Source organism: Gymnoscopelus microlampas, assembly GCF_963454915.1.
Source record: "Gymnoscopelus microlampas genome assembly, chromosome: 9".
Classification (NCBI taxonomy): domain Eukaryota; kingdom Metazoa; phylum Chordata; class Actinopteri; order Myctophiformes; family Myctophidae; genus Gymnoscopelus; species Gymnoscopelus microlampas.
Window position 1 is genome coordinate 56,373,318 of NC_139946.1, and position 24,806 is coordinate 56,398,123.

The 24,806-nt window shown below is 41.0% G+C and overlaps 1 protein-coding gene across 1 annotated transcript in view; it reads right to left on the reverse strand.

The window, feature by feature from the left end:
• Positions 1-319: 319 nt before the first annotated feature.
• Positions 320-24,806, reverse strand: part of LOC311051678 (uncharacterized protein) — a gene marked incomplete at both ends in the record, with an annotated part of 30,867 nt that continues 6,380 nt past the window's right edge. The window contains 9 exons of the mRNA XM_084066261.1: positions 320-375; positions 1,006-1,160; positions 3,549-3,732; positions 4,133-4,675; positions 6,301-6,571; positions 8,278-8,423; positions 18,814-18,984; positions 19,308-19,447; positions 22,781-22,900. Coding sequence (XP_083922387.1) covers positions 320-375; positions 1,006-1,160; positions 3,549-3,732; positions 4,133-4,675; positions 6,301-6,571; positions 8,278-8,423; positions 18,814-18,984; positions 19,308-19,447; positions 22,781-22,900 — 1,786 coding nt within the window. The remainder of the gene's footprint in view (positions 376-1,005; positions 1,161-3,548; positions 3,733-4,132; positions 4,676-6,300; positions 6,572-8,277; positions 8,424-18,813; positions 18,985-19,307; positions 19,448-22,780; positions 22,901-24,806) is intronic.

The following is a 24,806-nucleotide window of genomic DNA, read 5'->3' on the forward strand; positions in this document are numbered from 1 at the left end:
TTCACATGTATCTACAGTGCATCTAAATGGCAAATAAAGTGAATCTGAATGTGACTAATGTGTAAAACACAGATACTGACCAGTCTTTAGAGCTGATGCATTCCTCAGGGTCTCTAATTCAGTCTTCAGATCATATATCTGCTGAGCTGTAATGACAGGATGAAGATATATTTACATGTTGATAGACATCATCATCTATGTAGACAAACTGAGTTTTTAATGATCCACTTCTCACCAAGCTGTGTGTATTCTTGCTTTGTCGTCTTCAGTTCTTCATGGCTGCTCTGCAGTTCTCTATCTTTGTCTTTCATTTGTTGGTTCACTTCATCCAGTTTTCTCTCTTTGTCAACGACAGGTACAAGTTATGTGTAAGTTCTGACAAACCAGAGCCATAACAAACGTCTAATGAAACTTTACACGTTTAATATGTGTGGATGATTCAGTTAAGTCTTTGTCCACCACTCACCCAACAACAAACATTTGTTTTTTTCTTTACATCAATTAATTTCATTTATTTCATTTCATTGGCTCATGTATAGGCAGAGGTGGGTAGAGTAGACAAAAACTGTACACAAGTAAAAGTATTGTTACTTTAAAATAATGAGTAAAGTAAAAGTAGTCATCCAAGTAAGAAAGGAAGGTAGTGCCTACTGAAAATACTAATCTATTACTGAGTTACTTCATACTATCTGATTTGTTTAAATAATCAGAATGTAATTGAAACGTATGAAATATGAAATTGTACATGCTTGCCCAATAGAAATGTTACACTCTAATAAATAATTGGTGCTTCAGTGGTTTTTCAGTGGTTCTTTGGGATGGTTGGTGCTATAAAGTACCTCAGTGGTCATTATTGGTTATTTAAGATGGTTGAGGTGCTATATACAGTACGTACTGTAGGACCAAACACTTCTCCTATGATTACCAGGCCAAAAACCCAATTTAGGTGTTATAGAGCACCATTTGTTTTAGAGTGAGTATAAAAAGTGGAAGGTAGAATCTCACCAGCATGACTTTGATCACTGATGACATAATTCCACTCCTTCTTCATCTTCTTCAGCTCTTCATCTTTCTGCTTCACTTGTCTGTCTGTTTCTGTCACTAGTTTATCACCTTCCTTCAATAGTTGGTCTTTCTCTTCTAGTTTCTGGTCTCTCTGTCTACAGTAAACATAACAAGGATACAAGATTATCAAATGGTTTATGTCAGCGGTTCCCAAACCTTTTTGGCCGTGCACCCCGTTGCCTCCCGACCTAGCTGACACACCCCACACGGAAAGGAAATATATTAACTTGTATTTTTATGTATGCAACTTATATGTTTATCATATATATGTGACATATTATTGAAAATTGGCCGCCTGCCTATATGTCTCTACATATATGTACATATACAGTATATATCCATATATGTGGACATATATAAGCTATATTTGAGACATATGTTTCCTCTATATCCACGTATATGCACATATATGAACCTGAATATGGCATATACTTGCCATATATGTTCATAATATTTAAAATAACACTGTAACAGGACAAAGAAGGATACGCTGCTGGTTCCAACTGGTGTTACACATTTGTTTTATTTTGTTGCTTTTCTGCAAAATAGATATTAAACGGTTCAGTATCACACGATGCCTCTGCACAACATGCACGTGTGTCCTTCATAGAACAAACTCTCACTGGCATTTTTTAACTGGCAATAACATCAAATGACTAAATATAACCATTACTTAATATTCAATCAAGGGGGAGAGAAATCTTCTCTGTAATAGGAGTATGACAATAATAACTAATAGAACTACTATGCAAATAAAAACTTAACAACAGAAATGCATTTGAAATTATCTGTATTTACTGGACATGGACAATACAACCTACTAAGAGGCTTTGATTTGATTGTGAAGACATTAATTACATCCAATAAGGAGCTCACAATGATGCCAAGTTCTCACTATAAACCCCTTTGTTTCAGAGGATAGACAGACACTAATAACAAATATAATGCAGCTGAGCTGAGAAACTTTGGTCAACTTCATTATGTAGTCTACTTGCATAATACGTGTTTTTTACCTAGTCTACTTTGGATCTGATGGATAGGGTTCTGTGCAGACTGCAGACTCTGCAGTCCATTTAGAAACACTTGGTTGGACCCTACCTACCTGCTCGTAGTGTCACTGTTGCCTGGTCCATTGCTCCTAACATTATCAGAATGGCAGCTGCTAAATCCTCTGATCTCTGATGACCATAACATTCTCCTCTTCAATACCTTCGGTTTTGGTCAAACTACCCCCCAAATTGGAAGCACCAGGAGGTTGTTTGTTTATAATTATTCACAACGTGGTCGTTAGTTTGAGTCGTGGCGGGGGTCTATCACTTTTTTTTTTCTTTTTCCTCGGTAACTTTCACTGTTTTAAAATACTTGCTTAAATATGCACACTTTGCAGCTTTGCACAGATAGCTCTTGTATCCTCTTATATGTTGTTGAGCTCCTGATTATTTTCTTTCCGACTTGTATTCTACCAGCAGCAACACGTGATTTCATTCACCGCTTGTTTACAAGAACGCCTTGTCGTCCAAAACACTCGCCGCAAAACACACTCGCCCCGGGTATATCTGGCGGCCTCGGTCGGCGGAAAACATAGGGGCGAGTGTTTTAATTGGGCTGCGTTTCTCCTCTCGACAGACGCACGCACGCACGCACGCACGCACGCACGCACGCACGCACGCACGCACGCACGCACGCACGCACGCACACCACAACACACACACACACACACACACACACACACACACACACACACACACACACGGCCCGCCCCTGATGACAGGCTCCACTGCTCCGCTGCACACAGCCAGTTAATTGATCAAATCAAGATTTTAAACGCATATTTGAAAACTGGAGCCTATCAATCTAAATGCGGAACAGCGTCTCAATTTGCGGGACGCTTGAAAAGTCACTGAAATGTGGGACTGTCCCGCACAAAACGGGACATATGGTCAACCTACCTGAAACATTTAACCATTTCTTGGCTGAGCATCCCACCAAGTTTCATGAAAATATGCTTTTGTTCTCAACCTTTGACCTCCTGCTCATTCCCAAGTGCTATGAAGTTTATGAGGGGGAATAAACATCACAGCCTTGTATCCACACACAATTATACTGATAAAAAACGGATAAAGTTTTATTTTGAATCATCTTCAATGGCCTGTGGATCAGTTCGAGTGTGGAGTGGGACGGTTAAACCGGATGCAGGGTTTAAATTGGTGGGTTGGTTTTATTTTTTAGTTTTCCTTCTCATTTCCAACCTGTTTCAAGTAATCTACTATCCTAGAAGAAACCAAACCAAATAATGTATTGGTTATTACATTACCTAACATAATATGTAGGTATAGAAAACATACTGTTTGATCAAACTGTTAAAGATGAGCTGTGGCTGTGATTAAGCAATGATATTAAATATAATAACATTCTTAGTGTATATGCATACAAAACTACTAACTGTATGTGAGCAGTGGGAAATGTTTGCCTGTTTATTGTACCTTTGGTCTGACCAGAAGTAGGCATGAGCCAAGCATTCCTCCACTGTAGGTCTTTTCTCTGGGTCTTCATTGATCATCCTCTCAATGAGATCCTTGGCAACCTCATCCTGAACGTGGTCCAGTTTGTAGATTCCATCCAGAATGTTGCATTCACACCGAGGGCCTTTGCCAAATGGATGGTGTCCTCCAGACAGGATGTAATATAACAACATTCCAGCCACCTTTAGAATGAACATGAACATTTAGTGACAGTACAGTATATGTTGTTCTCATTGATTAAATTGTTCTTGCTTAATAAGAACAAACCTGGATGTCAGTGCTGCACTTATATGGCATATAATCACAGTCTAAGGTCTCCTTCGCCTTCCAGCATTTTGATCCTGCAACTTTTGTGATAAGTGTTGTTTGTCCTCTGGGCAACCGTATACTTATTCCAAAATCAGCCAGTTTTGCCCTCCCTCCAATATCTGCAGGGCAAATGGGGTAGTTAAATATAATTAAAAAAAGGTTTCAGATTAATCTAAGTAAATTCAGAAAATGGTGCCTAAAATGTCTGACTGTTTAATTTGTCTTCTGTAACTTACCAATCAAGACATTCTGGGGCTTGATGTCCCGGTGGAGAATTGGAGGATCCTGACAGTGGAGACACTTTAAGCTTAAAAGAACCTGCTCTGCAAGCTCCTTTCTGTTCAATTCAGAATCTGATGCATTATTTTTCACATTGTATATGTGTTCTTCCACTGTGCATTCACATAACTGCAGAGCAATGTATCCAAAGTAGTTATCCTCTACATAGTCCACACATCGTACAATTGAAGGATCATCAAGCTCTGGAAGACGTAAAATGTCTTTCTCATTCTTCAGCCCCTCATAATTGTGCTTAGTCATTCTCTTCACTGCAACTTCAGTGCCGTCATCTCTTAACCCCAAGAACACATCAGTTCCATCACCTCCGTATGCTATACGGAATTCACAATCTGTCCCAAACACTAGACTACCAACTCTGGCAACATTGTCATCGTCAGTGTTCGCAAGTTTCTTTAACTGTTGACTCCACCTTTCACTGACTCGGTGCCATTTTCGTGGTGGTGGTAGTGGTGACGGATCCATGTTTTGTTTCAGAATATCTGTGGGGAGACAAAAATGGGAGCTCAATACATCTGTTTGGATTACATTTTTATTAAGCCCCGGAGTGGCCATATATTACATAAAATAATGTACTGAGGCCATGTTCTACTATTTCGAGCACACAAAATAGATATACTGTAATTCGTTCTCATGTTTTGGTTAATTTGAGCGTGTGAATTACGCAATTTGTGTATTGGTCTCATGTTAGTCACTGTATCCAGCTTTGAAACTCACAGGTTACAATTTGGTACAAATTAAATCCATAATTTTGTGTGATTTTCTCTGTCAAGGTGGCCGTGGGTAGCCTTGGAAAACACACCGGTCTTATTATTTGCAGTGACATATAGCCTACTCACTGCAGTGAGTAAGTGCACCAACTGTACCCTGGGCAAGTAAGGACTAAACTACAAAACTATCCCTAGTATCAATTTCTTCACCACAATAAAGCCTACATTAAACACATTCTTGTAACAGCATAGCCAAAAATGTAATTTACATTTAAACCACCTTTAAGGTCCACTTCACAAAATGTGTCATCTTGCGCTAATGATACTGTATGCCAGCTTAAACATGCTCATAACGTTTTACAGCTGAGTATAGATTGCCCTTGTTTTGCGTCTAGTGATAGTGATCCATGTGATAATGTTTGTATTATTTCGAAAATGGCAGCCATATTGTTTTTTTTTTTGTGTGGCTAACAGGCTTTTCTGCAAAAGTAGGTCCTAGGCAAAATAGACCTAGGCAAATTAATCCAAAATAATCCAAATTGGATAATCCAATCACAATCCAGGTCCAAATACACATAAAATGCCTTTTGCCTGAAGCCATTTTGGAAAATGGCAGCCATATTGTTTTTTTTCCCCCGCATAGCTAACGGGGGGAGGGGGCGGGGGGAAACTATATGTTGATACCAAAATAATCAAAATCCAATCACAATCCAGGTCAAAATACACATAAAATGTCTTTCGCCAGCAGCCATTTTGGAAAATGGCAGCCATATTGGGTTTTTTTGCGTGGCTAACAGGCTTTTCTGCAAAACTATTGTAGCATAACAATGGACTTAAGGGCCCGGACTAGTCATTATTTCTTGATAATGACTGATGAGCTCTATAACAGACCTCTGTCTAATCAAAGACTCAGAACACCTGCTCATGTCAACCTGCGCTGCTTGGTTTTATGCTTTATCCAACATGACAGCCATGTAAACAAACAAACAATGTCATTTACAACTAAACGTTGCTCTCAAGAATGTTTTTGAAAACATTTGAAGTGAGACATAAATGATGCAATAACTGAAAAGTGATTCTATTTGATCCATTACACATCCTAATATCGTGGGCAACAACGCAAGAATCCCAAAACACTCGCCCCAAAACACAGTCGCCCCGGGGCGAATCCGGCGGTACTATCCACCTGTTTGCGCGGGTAGTTTCCTGATGTGTGGGATTATATTATTATAGCGCCCTTAGGGCGGATATATAGGCCTACCAATATATCTGTTTTTATCTTATACATCTTTAGATCACTTGGACCACACACAAAGGGTGGGTGTAAACATAATTGGAATTGGTCCATTCATTCATATCTACCAACAATGACATAGTTCTCCTCTCTCTTCACTTACCTTGGGCTGTGTTTTTAAATGTCTCCAGTAGATCTTCCCTCTTGACCTTCTTCAGGATTTTCAACATGATGTCAATTTCTTTACCAGAATAGTTCTGTGTGATCAGGTCCACAACGTCCGTGGGCCCAGCATTCTCCAGATCGCTCTTACACAGCGGTTTGAGACCTTCAACATTGCCAGGCTGTTGCAGATACCACTTGAACCTGTTGAACTCCTCGACATCCAGCTCTTCCAGAGTGTTCAAGATAAGACCCTTCATGGTTGATTCCTGCTGCAAACACATGATGTTAACGTCTCTTAATGCTTTGAAGCTTTAGTTCAACTTATTTATACCAGGAAATATATCCACACATGCACATTTCTGCATTACAGTGTGTGTGTGTGTGTGTGTGTGTGTGTGTGTGTGTGTGTGTGTGTGTGTGTGTGTGTGTGTGTGTGTGTGTGGGGTGCTCAGTTAAAATATGATTATTTTGGGGGGTCCTCAGTTCAGTTGTAAAAGTCATAACCTAAGCCCCCCCCCCCCCCCCCACCACCACCTCCTCGAACTGTTTATTGTACATATTTTTAGTTTTTCTTACTTTTAAACTGTTTATATGATGTTCTGCATAGTATTGTTTATCTGTCTGTCATGTAATGTCTCCATGAATTGAGTACATGGACCCCATTTGAAACAAGCCGTTGCAGCTTTTATTTTTATTTTTTATCCTGTTTAGTTGAGCTTGTATTGTGAACTGTACTTCCATGTGCTCTTTCTCTGCAACCTTCTAAATAAACTATTCAATCAATCAAAAGCCTCCACAGTGAAGGCCACCATGACTCTCTACAATAACTTTAGAAGATATGTAAACACCAACTAACAACATTAATATTTGCAGACACAATACAAATTACTTTTTTTTTTTTGCGTGGCTAACGGGGGGAGGGGGTGGGGGGGAGTCAAAACTATATTCTGATGCCAAAATAAAAAAAATGGATAATCCAATCACAATCCAGTCAAAATACACATAAAATGCCCATTTGCTTTTCTGCAAAAGTAGGTCCTAGGCATTGTTCATGCCAAATTTGGCGCTTATATCAAAAAGTAAACTATTGTAACATAAAAATGGACTTAAGGGCCCGGACTAAAAGGACATTGTTACATTTGTTTATTACACGGCTTGGTTGAATGCTTGATTCTGATCAATCATCAGTCATTATTTCTTGATAATGACTGATGAGCTCTATAACAGTCTAATCAAAGACTCAGAACACCTGCTCATGTCAACCTGCGCTGCTTGATTTTATGCTTTATCCAACATGACAGCCATGTAAACAAACAAACAATGTCATTTACAACTGCTCTCAAGAATGTTTTTGAAAACATTTGAAGTGAGAAATAAATGATGCAATAACCGAAAAGTGATTCTATTTGATCCATTACACATCCTAATATCGTGGGCAACAACGCAAGAATCCCAAAACACTCGCCCCAAAACACAGTCGCCCCGGGGCGAATCCGGCGGTACTATAGGGAAATCCGGCGGTATATAGAATGGGGACAAGTGTGTTTTGGGGCGAGTCTTCCGGTTACCTTATGGAATACTGTCTATTTGTTTTCCAAGGCGAACTTCTCGGCCCAGCCCAATACTTATGGAATACTTTTATTGCCGTAAACAAGGAAATACTTTGTTTTGTTGGGTCTCTTTATTAATGTATTTATTAAGTAGCTGTGTAATAAGTGGGATAATACATGGGGAGGTGGTCATTATTGAAATGTAAAGCCCTTCAGGGTGATTATCCACCTCCGCGAAATAATCACCCTGCCGGGCTTTAAATTTCAATACTGACCACCATTATCCCTTGCATATTTGACTTGTGTTGGTTAGTGGTGTGAGGGCACACGGTGCACACATTCATACAGCTCAATATCATAGGAAATGAGAAATCAGAATCTGAGCTGTTTGTCATAATGTTCTGTCTGGATTTTGTTTTCCTTACCGGATTAAGCTTCCTCACTTCTCCAGGGCTTGGCCCTGGAGAAGGGCTGGAGGGCTGAAGGGCTGGAGAAGGGCTTGGCCCTGGAGAAGTGGGCCTAGCAGGCCGGAACAGTTTTTTAAATTTGTCCATTTTGTTGAGGATCTCCACTGAGGACAACACAGCTTCCTCCTGGTCACACCTTCACTCTGTCATCTGTTGATTCACATTTACATTAAATATAATGATCTCAGAGGAAAAACATTAAAGTATCCATAAAACAAAAACAAAAAGTGAAATATTACAGGATATCAGAACCTGGTTATTAAAACAATACAAAGATTCATTCATTCATTCGTCTATAAATCTGAGGTTTATGGACTCTCACTGAGTCCATAAACCTCCTGTCTGTCCCACCCATCCACCCACCCAACCACCCATCCACGCACCCACCCATACATCAATCCAACCCCCCCCACCCCCAAGTTCTCATCATAGCCTATATCTGTTGTATTTAATGTCAATTAAAACAATAAACACTGTGTGCCTACAGCAACCCAGCGCAATGCACACACAGCCATATATTTTTGCTTCAACCAATGATATAATATAGAATGATCAGAAAAAAATTCAAGCCTGTCATTCCTGTTCGAGTAGCCTACTGTAGGCTTTAATACTCGCCGCACGAGCCTTGCACATCCACAAAGTAGGCTAATCCAATGTTTAATCATCATTATCATCATTTTCAGTTGATAAAATGGCCAATCTACCCTCCCTGTAGCCTATATCCATGACATAGTTGGAGAATGAGCACTCAGGTTTGCAACGATAAAACAAAACTCAAGTGAAACCTATGGAATACCATAGCACAGAGTGCCACGCTATGAGCTTGTAGATCTGCTATTTGTTTTTAAATCCTGGAAGATTTGTGCAAATCTTTGAGAATATATATATATATATATATATATATATATATATATATATATATATATATATATATATATATATATATATATATATATATGTATATAGGATATGTTTTAAAGCAAACATTATTTACTCTGATCGTACTTCTGGGGGTCCCTGGAACAACATATTTTGAGATGGGGGTCCGCGGCCAAATACATATCATTTTGGGGGTCCTTGACATGAAAAGGTTGGAGCACCACTGATATAGCAACATACTGTCAGGATTTATTTTTTATTTTTTATACTGTATGTATTTGACCGCGAACCACCATTTCAAAATATGTTGTTCCAGGGACCCCCCAGAATCATCTACAAAGGTAGAGAGAAGCTGTGACCCTCCCTCTCTGATGGACATTTCACAGATAGTTATACTATTCTTGTACTATATTAAAATTAAATCATCCTTAACCAAGTTAAATTCATTATTTATGTGGACTTAAACATCATTGTTTTATTTGATGGCCTTCCTGCCCTGACATTTGACCTTTGTGCCCTTAAAAAATAACATCAAACGCCAAGTGGCCTTGCCCCTAAAATGATGAAATTCCAGGCCTGCCCAGAAGCAAAGATTTGAGTTACAATTAAATGTTAGCTTTAAAAATATATATATTCAAAGATTTGCACAAAGTTACCACGATTGTCCAAAAAATAGCAGATCTATAAGCTCATAACACGGCACTGGTAAATATAGAGCCCTTAACAGGCAACGTCACACTGATAAGAACCAGTATGCGCGTGCAGGCCGGCACCGAATGAACCCCATTCTGTCAGGTCTCACTATGACGCGCCTCACTAGCCAACACACAAGAGGAGGTTGAATGAACTGAAACCAGCGAAACCCCGAAAAAATATGTTGGGAATTGATTGCATGAAACAATCACCTGTGCGTCCATCTCAACGTTGGTGAACACATTTCAGTCAGATAACTCACAAATAGATTGAACCAATATTATAGACCAAATATATATTTAACAAATATTATAGAACGAGAATACAAGTGTGGATGTAATATTTCATCTTGGCGTTCAGGCTCTGCTCAGCACAATTAGACAACCATCATTAACCATTAAGACACACACACACACACACACACACACACACACACACACACACACACACACACACACACACACACACACACACACACACACACACACACACACACACACACACACACACACAATGGAGGGAGTTGTTTCTTTTCTGCCCTCGAGTCTTGTTTCCTTCCCGTTCTTAATAAAAACGTGTTAAAAAAACAAAACAAACATGTAACCAATGAAAAGAATGAACACAAGATTAACTACATTAGATCCATTGGAACACAGGCTCCTTTTTCCATTTCCTGAAAATGTACGGTTTTGAACCATACAAGATTATGATTCTACAGTCACATGAATGACTCAACCTTGTAATAATATAACAAATGATTCATGTATGTGACTCAGGACAAGTCTAGAGATATACTGTATTATCTCCTACTAGTATCCTCATGGTGAATCTACATGCAGGTATAAAGTAAAGACATTTTACCTTGAGACGAGACGTTGAAACGATGCAGCTGATCTGAACTGACTGAGATCATGTGAGGATGTGGTTTCACTTCCTCAAACTCCACTATAACTGTGGAAAACCATCTGACACCATTCTGGTCTAAACTGAAGTCTAGTGTCAGGTTACACTGTTCTCTCTGTAGTTAATGTAGAAAGAAATGGAGTAATTGATTGGATTTTGTAGAAATTAACAACTTTTTTTTAACAAAGATTTTATGCCATTTATTCCACATTAATTATATCTTCTCTACACTGTCTCTCTCTCAGCTGTCCTACTGTCTGTCTCTCCTACACTGTCTCCCTCTCAGCTGTCCTACTGTCTGTCTCTCCTACACTGTCTCTCTCTCAGCTGTCCTACTGTCTGTCTCTCCTACACTGTCTCTCTCTCAGCTGTCCTACTGTCTGTCTCTCCTACACTGTCTCTCTCTCAGCTGTCCTACTGTCTGTCTCTCCTACACTGACTGGTGGCGCTATAAAAGGCAGATGTGAAAAACGCAGGGCAAACGTTTTTCCTTGACCTCTAGGGAGTGCATATGCAAAGTTTTACACAGATTGGTGCAGTTATAGGTAAAAACACAAATCGGTCTGTTATAGCGCTGATTTAAGGCTGATTTGAAACATTTCAAGTGCCATTTCTTCCTCGGCATAGTGGGAATGTGTGTGTAAAATATCACGGAAATTGCAAGCTGTGTTCATGATTTGAGGCATTTTGTTGAAAACGGATCGGCCTGCAAACTTTGGAAGCCATTTTTAGCCAATCAGGATGGAATATGAAAAATCTGAAAGATACTTTTTGTTTAATGACTATTAGAGATACTGTGTACCGATTTGCGTGATGTTTGGACAAAACCTGTAGGAGTACTGTCAAAAAATGTGTTTTGCAAAAAGCGGCCTCGTGGTGGCGCTATAACCGGCCCATGTGAAACATTTGGGGAAGAGGTTCTGATAACTTCCTGTCTGTCTAACTGATGTTCAACCACAAGCTGCTCTGTGTTGCAAACTGACAGTTAAAACTGATTCTTCATTATTCACAGTGAGCATTATGTTCCACTTATAACAACATCTTTACATTATTAAACTGCAAGGTCAGCATTCTGTTTCATCTATTTGTGTATTATTTGTGTATCATCAGTTTAATATTTAAGTAATTCATGCATTTATTACATCTAGGCTTGACTAGATCAATGCCTGCCAAACAGACCCCTCAGGGGTCCCCGGACCCTTTAGGACATAAAAGGGTCCAGGGACCCCTGAGGGGGTTCCAGGGGGTCCCCAGCTAAATCATTCTTAGGTACCAAATAGACCCTAATCGGTCTGTAACACAGAGAGAGTGCAAATGGATTTAGCTCCATTTGCACACTCTCAGAGTTATGGGGGTCCCTGACATTAATATGTTTGAGAACCATTTCCTTAAAGAACACTCTTAAAAGCTGTGGTCTGGATCCAGAGAGGGCTGGTACAAACATTGATAGAAAAAAACATGAATTTACTAAATATGAAATCTATGAAGAAGTTTAATCTGCAACCCAATTGTATACAATATGTGGTGGAGGGGTCCCTGCTTCATCTCTATCAGCTAAGGGGTCCCTGTTTCATCTCTATCAGCTAAGGGGTCCCTGTTTCATCTCTATCAGCTAAGGGGTCCCTGTTTCATCTCTATCAGCTAAGGGGTCCCTGTTTCATCTCTATCAGCTAAGGGGTCCCTGTTTCATCTCTATCAGCTAAGGGGTCCCTGTTTCATCTCTATCAGCTAAGGGGTCCCTGTTTCATCTCTATCAGCTAAGGGGTCCCTGCTTCATCTCTATCAGCTAAGGGGTCCCTGTTTCATCTCTATCAGCTAAGGGGTCCCTGTTTCATCTCTATCAGCTAAGGGGTCCCTGATTTAAATCACTTCATATTTAATATTCACTGTCTCTCTGTACTTGTATCCTGGTTGGCTGAGAGATGTTAGAGAATATACGTTTGTGTTTGATGTTTAAACTCATATCCATCCATTTCAGAGTGTCGCAAAAAGGTAGTGAAAATAGCAGATCTACAAGCTCAAAATGTACTGTGGACTTGAAGATCGGCTATTTTCACTTAAACATATATATATATATATATATATATCATTACAAACAGGCAACAGACTTGCAGATTTTCCACTTTGAGAAACTTCAGACTGCATTATGTCCAGTGATGATAATAATAATAATAATAATAATAATAATAATAATAATAATAATAATAATAATAATAACTAGAAAATGTGCTCCTCGGAGCACAAGTCTCCGCCAGCAGACCCACATTGGTGAGGATTTTTGGTAAGGAATTTATTCCAAGATTGGAACTTTTATCTCTGACTAAATGTTAGCTTGGCTGATGCACTGATGTCACTTTGAAACATGCAATGCAATGTTTCAAAGTGACTCACCTATTTATAGGTATGTATTTCGTCATGCGTCTCGCTAGCCAATCAAAGCACACCCTTTCAACATATTGTCACGTGTCACGTGAAGCTTGACCAATGTTAGCTTGGTGGAACCAAAGGAAATCAAACGAAAACATACTCTCTGCCTTCGGCCTGGCGGAGACAATAATAATATAATATTTATTGTCCCCGAAAGACTTCACAGGTCTGTTAAAAAACAACAACAACAATAATAAACAAAACATAACCATAAAGCACAAAACAACATCACCAAGACAACACACTTGTCCATTAGAGACTTATTATATTGCTGTCAGATGAACATAATCAACATGATCAGAGATTCAGGAGTCTCTGTGTCGCCCTCATGTGGACAGACTCTACATAGCAGGCTGATAACATCACCTTGGTCTCTGCTGCAGGAGGACAAACATGATCATTATGTTATAATTATAAATAAAACACAGTTTAATGTGTAAACACAACGTGTGGGCCTTCCTCAGGTGATGTGCTGGTCTTTATTCAGAGCAGCAGATAAAACGTATTGTTATTATATTATTTATTATTTTTCTGAATCTCTGATCATGTTGATTATGTTCATCTGACAGCAAATAAAACAAGTCTCTGATGTAGGAGGATACTCACAGTGTGGTGATGACGTCATGATGACGTCATGATGAGGAGACAGCTGTGTTGAAGATGTTGTTCAGTCTCTCTTTCTCCTCATAAACTATGTTAAATATGATGATATTAAAGTTGTTGTAGAGTCCATGTATCCATATGTATGAATGATTACAATGCTTCTTTCAGCTCATCTTCATCATAAAGTATTTAAAGTAAAAGGTAAAGTTGTTGTTATGATTCATGTAGGATAAAGTGTATTCTAATATACAGATCAGATGTCAAATCACTTCCATGTGGAGTCACAGTGAATGAACCACAGACAGGATGTCTTTCTGTCTGTGATTACAATCCTGCTTTCAGCTGCAGATACAACACCTGATGATGATGATTGTTTGATTGTTTAAAGGACCTTAATGGAAACAAGCCATAGTGTTTTCTTGGGTTTATAATCCTCTTTACAGACTTTGTATTTATCTGTACTTTATGCGCTTTTTTTTGGGTAAACTCTTAATAAAGTATTCAATCAATCAAAGCAGACCTGTAGCAACCTTACCAGAACACGTACATTACCATGGTGTATGGGAAATGTAGTCCTTGAAATGTAGTTCTTCTAGAGAGACAATGCTTTTGTTTTGAAGAAAAAGCGGAAGTGCTCACGTGGCGTCCGATGTGAAGCATGACACTAAACCAGTTTTATTTTGAAGGGAAAACGGAAGTGGTCACGTGGTTACTAAACGTCTTACATGACGCAGCCAGTCAGCGTGTCAACATGATGCTCTGTTCTATGACGGTGTCCCTCACCGAAAATAGCAGATCTACAAGCTCACAACGCGTCTCATTGAGAGCTTTTAGATCTTAACATCTTATATAGTAGAAAGTAGATCATATTGCGTCATCTCATTATTTTATGAACTGAGTGAAAAGTGGATTTATTGACGACTTGCACTTGTAGTGATTCATTTTGTCCACATGAGGGCGACTAAGGCCGTTCAATACAAACAGATGAACAAAGTGTTGTAAACATGAACACATTGTTATATTTATCACTGTATTAGTTTAATGATTTACATCAATGTTGTGTTTTTACCCCATGATGTATGATAGATAGATTATGTGCAGTTATTTCTTATATTTATATTTTGAACAGGATCAAATTGTAAATATGAAGCCATGATTAAAAGCTTTTTAATACATAAATAAAAACGCGTTACTAATTTCTGCTTTGATTCATTCATAGATATAATATATTTATAGTAGTATAAGCATATAATATTTTCCATTGTTCAACAGACCATTTCTGTAGGCAAATAATGTAATGTAATGTAAATAGTTTTTTGTAGGCTACAGCAATGATGTTTCATCTATTTTCAACCGGGCATCATGTCAGAGGTGATTTTATTTTTTATCTAACAATTTCAGACAATTTAAAACCATTTAAAAGTAGATCCTGCTGGCTTAAACAAAACAAAACACACGATTCCAGTTCATGATTTGAATAATTAAGTTAACATAGCGTCACAAGAATTGTAACCATATTTTATTCTTTGGTTATTCAAAAATCACACCCAGTGTGAAGTGGGCGGTGTGTGGTCATCACAACATGACTCACTTTAAAAAAAGACTTTTTCCATAGTCCATACTGCTATTCATAGGTCTGCACATGTGTCATGTGTTTCGCTAGCCAATCACAGTCCTGAATTTGCAAAGTCAGCCAATCACATTACAGTTAGTGGTGATGACACTAGCTGTAATGTGATTGGCTGATATGAAAAAAGTATCGATTTGCATTAACAATGGAAGGGTTAGGGGGTACACAATTTTTTGGGTTGGTGTCCAAAACTCACTTATAGGGGGCGGCTACACCGCCCCAAAAATAGCAGATCTACAAGCTCATAGCGTGGCACGAGTGCCACGCTATGAGCTTGTAGATCTGCTATTTTTTGAAAAATCGCAAACCTTTGAGAAAATCTTTGAACTCTCTCTCTCTCTCTCTCTCTCTCTCTCTCTCTCTCTCTCTCTCTCTCTCTCTCTCTCTCTCTCTCTCTCTCTCTCTCTCTCTCTCTCTCTCTCTCTCTCTCTCTCTCTCTCTCTCTCTCTCTCTCTCTCTCTCTCTCTCTCTCTCTCTCTCTCTCTCTCTCACACACACACACACACTCACTCTCACACACACTCACTCTCACACACACTCTCTCTCACACACACACACACACACACACACACACACACACACACACACACACACACACACACACACACACACACACACACACACACACACACACACACACACACACACACACACACACACACACAGTTTTTTTAAAACAAACATTTTTAACTCAAATCTTTGCTTCTAGGGGTCCCCGGCACAACATATTTTTGAGATGGGGGTCCTCAGCCAAATACAGATCAATGTGGGGGTCCTTGACATGAGTTTGAGAAACACTGACATACAGGAGGAACACTGGAGAAAGGAGAAGATCTACACATTGTCTTAATGCTCCCAAATATATGTTATTATAAAGCGGTAAAAAAAATAAAAACCTTCATCAGGTTTAGTGAACAGCATGTAAAGGACACATAGAGCTCACATCAGTCCATGAACTAAAGACACCCGGGACAACTCAACAATTTGTAATAATAATAATAATTCATACCATTTATATAGAGCTTTTCTAAGTACTCAAAGTCGCTTCACACAAGAGAAACACAATTTCTTTTAAATGTATTAGGAAAAACTAGTTCAAAGGTTAAAGGTGGTTAGTTAGTTAGTTTTCTGAAACACGTATGTTTCTATATCAGTGGTGCTCAATCTTTTTCATGTCAAGGACCCCCAAAATTATATGTATTTGGCCGCGGACCCCCATCAATTTTTTTTGTTCCAGGGACCCCCCAGAAGCAAAGATTTGAGTTAAAACATGTTCGCTTTAAAAATATATATATTCAAAGATTTGCACACATTTTCACGATTTTTCAAAAATAGCAGATCTACAAGCTCAAAGCGCGGCACCGAGTGCCGCGCTATGAGCTTGTAGATCTGCTATTTTTGAATAGCCCAAAGTGTAAAATAATAATCGTTTTAGCTCAAATATAAAAATGACACAGTTCCAGGTCTTAATGGGTTAAACGTGGTGAGGGTAGCTTTGATGTGAGCTGGCAGTGAGGGAGAAGACCCTGGCCGTCCCCCCAGGTTTATGTTATTTGTCTCTGTGACGTCCAGGAGGTTGTTATCACCAGACCTGAGGGTTCAGGGGGGGGTTGGAGGAGTTCAGAGAGGTAGGGGGGAGCCTGGTTGATGAGGGTCTAGTAGGTGGTGAGTCGTGTTTTGAAATCTATTCTGTGTTTAACTGGGAGCGAGTGAAGGTCATGGAGGACCGAAGTGATGTGGTTCTGGTGAGCAGGCGGGCAGCAGTTACATTTAAAATACTTTGTCTAAAAGGTCCGTCCAAAAAAGTCCTTGCGGTCTTGTTTCCAATGAGGTCCTTGTTATTCAATTCATAGACTTATATAGTGGAAACACAGTTCAAATATCATTACAAAAAAAAACAGGTAAAAGATTATGTACATTATGTACATCAAAACAAATAAAATAAAATAAAAGACTATGTACCAGAACAGGGGCACATACTGTAGTTTCATGATAACCTTGGTGGTGACGCTGTATAAGAGGCTGTTACTGTAGTGGAGTCTGTGAGTGTCTCAGCAGCAGTGTGTGATTGGCCGGGACGAAGGAGGACAATGTTGCAAAAAGGTGGAAAAAGGACGGTTTTTGTGATGTGGTTGACATGGGACTGAGAGGAGAGGGTGGGGTCGGTCCAGGATGACACCAAGGGTGTGGACTTGGGTGGAGGGGGTGGCAATGGAGCCATCAAATCAGTGCCCATACCAAATACCAGTCCACAATGTATACAAATATAATCTGAGCTCCCTGAACAATACACAGAACCCCACACGGTCAGCTAAATACAGAATAAAAGACAAAAATACAACATTAAAAAGACAAGAAACAAGAATGCTTTGATATAAAACTATAATCCCTGAACCAGCCTGTGTCCATGAAACAGTGTCCTGTCATTGCACCTGTCATTGATCATTTACTTTAAAGTTGGTCTGGATGACAGTGTCATCAAAAAATAACAGTTAAATAGAATGATGCAACGTCAATGTGTCCAACTTTTTTTTCATCTTCGGAAAGAAAGAGAAAAGCAGCAGGAAGTTGCCTGACTGAAGGTATTTTCATTACTTCAGTAGAGTTTTACATCAACTCAAGATGTTCAGAGAGGAATGGGTCGAGATCACAGAGAATGAGTATCATGCATGAACTTGCAGCAGGTCCTTTTCTCCTCACTGCATCGATGACAAAACGTGCCTGGTCCTGTTTCATCTGCCCATAGTCGGCCGCCTCCCGCTCATGATCGTTTAACACCCTCCTCTCAAGGAGTTTGTCCAAGAGATGGTTGAGTACAGGTTGTGAAACTCTGGAGATGAACCTGCTCCGTATGGATAACAGTCTTTTCTCTGCTGGAACACTCGGTGAGCGCTGAACTTGTTCTCTTAAAGCAGGAGCTGGAAGGTCTACATGGCGTTCCCATGCACAGACAGAGGAGTTACTGTCTCTTAGAAGTAGACGGACATTCTTATACCTTTCTGTCAAAATGATGTCAAATGTTTCAATATAATTGAAATAGGATGATTCATCAACTGCAAATGTTGCCTTATTTGGTTGAATTATGATGGTATCATCTTCAGGGGAAGTGGAGAGAGTGTATTCTTGATTTGGGATTAGTTTACACACAAAGTTTGCAATACAAATCTCTTCTCCATGTCTGCTACTCCTTTTGTTCAACACGTCACTCAGCACAATGTTAGGAGGTAACAGTAATACTTTCAGGCTTAAACTGGGATCATCATCATCAGTCGGTGGTGTAAACAATATGAACACCAATGCCTGGATGGGAGATGGAGGCGGAGCTTGCATGGAAAACGATTTTACACCTTCAATTAAACCTGAAGTTGAAGGATTGTCGTTATCCACAACGTAGTGCAAGGATAACGTTGTGGGTCTCGGTGTAGACTCGGTGTGGACCACCGGCTGATGGAAGGACTGGGTCTCTGGGTCCTGATGGGCAGCTGGGGAGGACATCAGAGACTGATGCTTCTTCTCTGGCTTAAAGACTTCTGAGACAGAGATGGATGGATGGATGGAGAGGAGATGGGAGAGGAGGAGAGGAGTCAAAGATAAGTAGAATAGAATAGAGAGGGGGAGAGATGGAATGAATCAAAGAGGAGAAAGGAGGAAAAGGGCAGATGAGGAAGAGGAAAGGAGAGAAGAGAGATCAGAGATGAATGAGAGGAGACAAGAAACAGAGGGTGGAATGACAAAGAGAAGATGTTTAGTTACAATTGTTCTGATGGAAAACTAAAACAGTCAAACATATAAAACATATAATCCTGGAGTGTATTTAGAATTTAGAAGAGAGAGTAGTAGAAGTGTTACTCACTTCTTCTTTTACTCTGAGTGCTGACTGAGGAGCTACTGGAGGCCTCTTCTTCCACTCTGATCTGTTTCTTCACCTCCAACTTCCTGTCCTTGTTAGTCGACACAGATGATGATGACCATGCTATGGTTGTGTCTCCCATGCTGTCAAAGGGAGATTAGTTTTATGTAATACGTTTTTTAGCTTTGATTACTTTAACATTTTAAAATATTTTAGTTGTGATTTGAATATTATTATTATCACCAAGTATTCACCATAATGTGTGTGCCACCACACACCTATGTGTGTGGTGGCAGCTCTGATGTCATTATAACACAATGTGTTATAATGACATTATAACACATTGTGTTATAATGACATTATAACACATTGTGTTATAATGACATTATTATTATAATGACACTAGAGTTTCGGGGGGCTACGCCCCCCTCAACCCCAGCCGCGCACGGGGCCCAGCGTGGCCGTGTGTATATTGGGGGACCCAAATCGGCGGAGTGAAACTGTGGAAAAGTTTTTTTGAAAAAGGAAAAAATTTGAAGAAATAATATTTGTTATGTTTCAGGGGCTCCACAGGGGGTCCGCGGACCCCCTGATGGTCCACTGACCCCCTGTGGAGTGTTGGGACGCGCGGGGACACCCCTGGAACATTGCGGACCATTTCGGTGTTTTTTTTTTTTTTATGAAGGTGGTTGCTTGTTTCTGGCGCAGGCTGTGCAAACCTGGCAACCCAGCGCATGCTGCCGCACGTTTAAGTGGCGTAGCGTCATGAGGGTCAGTGGGGCCGTGGCTCGGTCAGTGAAGACCCTGTAGTGCGGATGATATGTGGCATAGAGGGGCAGATTGTAAATCCACAGAGGAAACATGCGTGGGCTACCATTGGTTCAGCGATGTGTGCGGTCGCCCTGCGGCCCCTCCTCCTCCACCAATGTGCAGTATTGAGAGCCCTGACGTCACAACAATTGGAGCGATGGGCACTGCACTGTGGTTGGTTAGGGTACACCTAGGGCCCAGGTAGAACCCAGTTAAAGCCTGCATGGGCAAACCCAGTTAGGACCCGCCTTGGTCCCACATAAACATGGCTAGTTGGGGCCCACCTAAGGGCCAGGTAGAAGCTACTTATAGCCTGCATGGGCATCGCAGTTGGGACTGAAGTGGATGCCGCTGACATTGCTGACATGGGGTCCATATGGTTGAGCCCACCTTGAAACCATATGGGAACTACGCTGGCATGCTGGCTGTAATGCAAACGCTGCATCATACCTGCAGTGTGTAGTTTGATGTTGTGTGTGTAGCAGATATACCTGCAGTGTGTAGATCAATGTCCATAGGAAAGTCAATGCCCAGCAGTGTTTTTTTTTTCCCCAGCAGAGTTTGTAGTGTCTCTGTGTCTGTCTGGAAGAGGTTGCACATGAACTCTGCAGCCGCACTGAGGCGCTCCAACACAAACACTCTGACATTAAGCTGCTTCACACAACAAACATCAGCACCACGCTGCTGTTTGTCCAAAAGACACAATATCTCCTCTCCCACCGACGTCATGTGTTCATTTATCGACAGCCGTACAGACTCCTTTTGACACATTTTACGTTGTTTATCCAGCTCTCACTGACTCTCCACATCGGGCTGTTATTTTGCTGGGATCAAGTCAACGATGTGAGAGATTAGCTATCACAGACGGACGGACAGGGGGTGAAACATAGTCTTGCGCCATGCCTTTCGGCCTGGCGGAGACAATGAAAAACCGAAAGTAAAGGAAATGGCCATTTCTGCAACAGAAGTAGTCAATAAACTATGCTATGAAAACATCGGCCACATTGGCAAAGAATGTAAGAAAGAGGCAATCATGTAGAAAATAGCCGATCTCCAAGCTTACAAAGCCTCTCAACGTGAGGCGTTTCGAGCTTGTAGATCGGCTATTTTCACAATATTTACTTGTGGAACGGAGTCAAACAGAATGGGGGGGTCCCAGATCAAGTACGGGGGGGGGGGGGGGGGGGGCGGCGTGAAAGGGTTGATAAACACTGCTCTAATCGGAGCGAAATTATCTGAAATTACTACATGACCATAATGCAGCCTAACATGCGCTGCACGGGGCGGTCCTGCCATTACGTTAGTTACTGTAGTTGCTGTGGAGCTACATAGTTCTCCAGAAGACACACACAAACATACACCATCTACAATGGACGAACTGAGCAGCAATATAGACATTCACCACACGAACGTGCATTGTTGACAAAGTGATTGCACAGCCGCTGCAGGCATGACAACCAGGTTAGCGTTAGCGACATGGCAGCTATCACAGCGCCCTGTCCGTCGTGCTGCAACTGCCTGTGATGGCTACAGCAGTAACAGCAAGCTGTCTGCGATGCCATTGTCTGGAGACTGCTCTTAGCGTGACACGACCAATGAGAGTGAGCGCTGTAGTTGTTGCTAAGATACGGTGGCGTCTCTGCCCCATAGCTTGTAGATCTCTCACACATGATTGGCGTAGGCTGCGTTGCCAGGTGTGACTTTGTGTCTAAGCAATGGTCGGCTTATTTTTGCGCGCCTTTGGGCTCGTTTGCATTGTGCGCACGGCAGCGCTTGTTTAGCGTACGTCAGCGCGACGTGGCAACGGACGTGGCAACGTGAAAGGTGATTGGCTGGTGAAAAGAAACACCCGACGTTACACCAGAAATGGTGCCTGGAGAAAATGGTGACCAAAAAAAAAGTTTGGAAAAAAAGGAAAAAACCCCCGCAGCGGCTGCCTGCTGTTGTGGTGATGAGGTCGTGCGCACGGTAAACGGTACGAAGCTGCCTCCCCTTCCGTTTTGTCCGACATTTGGTGAGTAGAATTAATTATGTTGCGCGGTGGAAAAGGTGTAGTGAACAGTGAGATGTCCCCTACGCGAGGCGTAAATTCAGCGCGGCCGCCGTGGCGAGTGAGGTGGCGACATGTGGTCTGGCGGTGCGTTGTTTATTCGATAACAGAGCTGTGGGGTGTGGACACCGAGGGTGCGGAAGTCGGTCGCCATTTATATAGTTAGATTATAACACAATGTGTTATAATGTCATTATAACACATTGTGTTATAATGACATTATTATTATAATGTCATTATAACACAATGTGTTATAATGTCATTATAACACAATGTGTTATAATGACATTATTATTATAATGTCATTATAACACAATGTGTTATAATGACATTATAATAATAATGTCATTATAACACATTGTGTTATAATGTCATTATAACACAAGCAGTGTGTTCTTGGAGCTTTGGTCTTCAACAAGGTAAATGATAAGGCTTTATGCTGATTCACAATATTGTCAAATGTAACAAAACAAAAGAAGAACATGAACAAACAAAACATTTATAATAATACATTGAAAACTGGGATAAAACAGCAAGAAAGAAGGGTAACAATCAGACATAAAGATGAGATAAAGGCATTTTAAACACTATGATCTACGACTACGTGTCAATGTACCTAAAACATGTTTTCAGGGTGGTCCTTGTGTTCCACTCTTGATCTCTGGTAAACATGAAGACACTTTGAAACAGACCAGGAAATGTCTCCAACAAGTCAATATCAGCTGCATCCTCAGCACTGTAGACAGACAAACCAACTTATTTTACTGACCTCAAACACAGCAATGACAGGCTTATGGTCCAACTTCTCCTTTTTAAAGTATTAAAGGGTCTACACCATGAATTTAAAAAATAATAATAATATTTAATATCATATTGTTTATGTCCCTCAAACGTTTTTCAAAAGGTTTGAGCCTAAATCAAGCCTCAGATATACTCATTCCAACTAACTTCTCTCTGGCTTATAAAGCACTTTCAGCTGCCATACCAAAACGTCCTTTTGGGCAGAGGGGTGCTACTGACATTAGAAGTAAAAGACGCCCACAACAGGCTGGCTTCATGCCAAATCGATCCACAACGGATCAGATATCTGCCCTCCGCCTCATCATTGAGAAGGCACATGAGTTTCGCCGAGATAGACACCTCTATATTGCCTTTCTCGATCTCAAGGCTGCTTTTGACACTGTTGACCACGCATCTCTTTGGAAGATCCTAACCATCCTTGGAGTCCCAAGAAAGTTCATCCATCTCTTTCAAAAGCTTTACAGCGATGCCGAAAGTTGTGTGCGGGTCAACAGCAAGAACTCCACCTGGTTCTCAATCAACAGCGGAGTGAGACAGGGATGCGTAGCTGCACCAGACCTGTTTAACTGCATCATCGACCATCTGATGGAACGGATCTGTGCTCGTATTTCCGGGGTTCAACTAGGCAGTTACCCCCTCACAGATCTGGAATATGCAGATGACACCACACTATTCTGCTCCACACTAGATCAGCTAAGAGAAGCCTTGGAGATCTACGAAGAGGAAGCCAATAAACTGGGTCTAAAGGTCAGCTGGACTAAAACCAAACTCATGCACATTGGAGGCGAAGCTCCCCCCCCCGCTGCACATCAGTGGGGAAGAAGTTGAGTTTGTGACCTCCTTTAATTACCTCGGGTCCATTGTCACTAATAACGGCAACATAGCAACCGAGATAAATCGTAGACGTGCTCTGGCAGCCAGTGCCATGAAAACTCTCTGGAGGCCACTGTGGAGACACCATTCCATAACGAGAGAGACCAAATTACGGATCTATAACACCTCAGTTCTCTCCATTCTTCTTTATGGAGCAGAAACTTGGCCTCTCAACAAGACCCTGGCGGACAGAATTGACGGCTTTGACACCAGAGCACTGCGCACAATAGAGGGGATAAAATGGCAAGATCGAGTCACCAACATCAGGCTGCGGGAACGTACCGAACAGCCCCCCGCATCCCGCCTGGCAGCACAGCGGCGGATGCGCTGGTACGGCCACGTCAAAAGACTCCCTCCTGAACACCCTACATCCGCTATCCTCCACTTCGATCCAAAACCCGCCGGCTGGAAACGCCCCCGCGGTGCGCCCCGCACATGCTGGATTGATGCCATCACCAGGGACTTACAACAAACAGGCTTGTCGCTAGCGGAAGCCGAGCCCCTAGCACAGGACCGACTCAAATGGAGAAGACTGGTGAAGCTGATTGGCTCTAAGCATGGCGACGCCCCCGTCGCCGAGCAAGAGACCTGATGATGATGATGGTGCTACTGAGCAATTCTGTCTGTCAAAATACATGGGCAGAAATGCAAGTGATGTCACTTGCATTGCCATTCTGAGATGGCCTGTTCAGACACGCCCATTCTGCAAATCTCTGAAATGAGAATGAATGACTGAATGTTAAAAAAAAAAAAATCATGGTGTAGCCCCTTTAAAGCACCTCACATCATTTAATTCAGCTTCAATGGCTCAGAATCATTAAAGTATAAAAGTAAATAATACAATAAAAACAATGTATTATCTTTGTAAAGCAGGTAGACTATAATTGTCTCCACCAGGCCATAGAGACTATGTTCAGAATCAGAATCAGATTTATTGTCACATCACAGGTTTACAAGGTAAAAAAGTG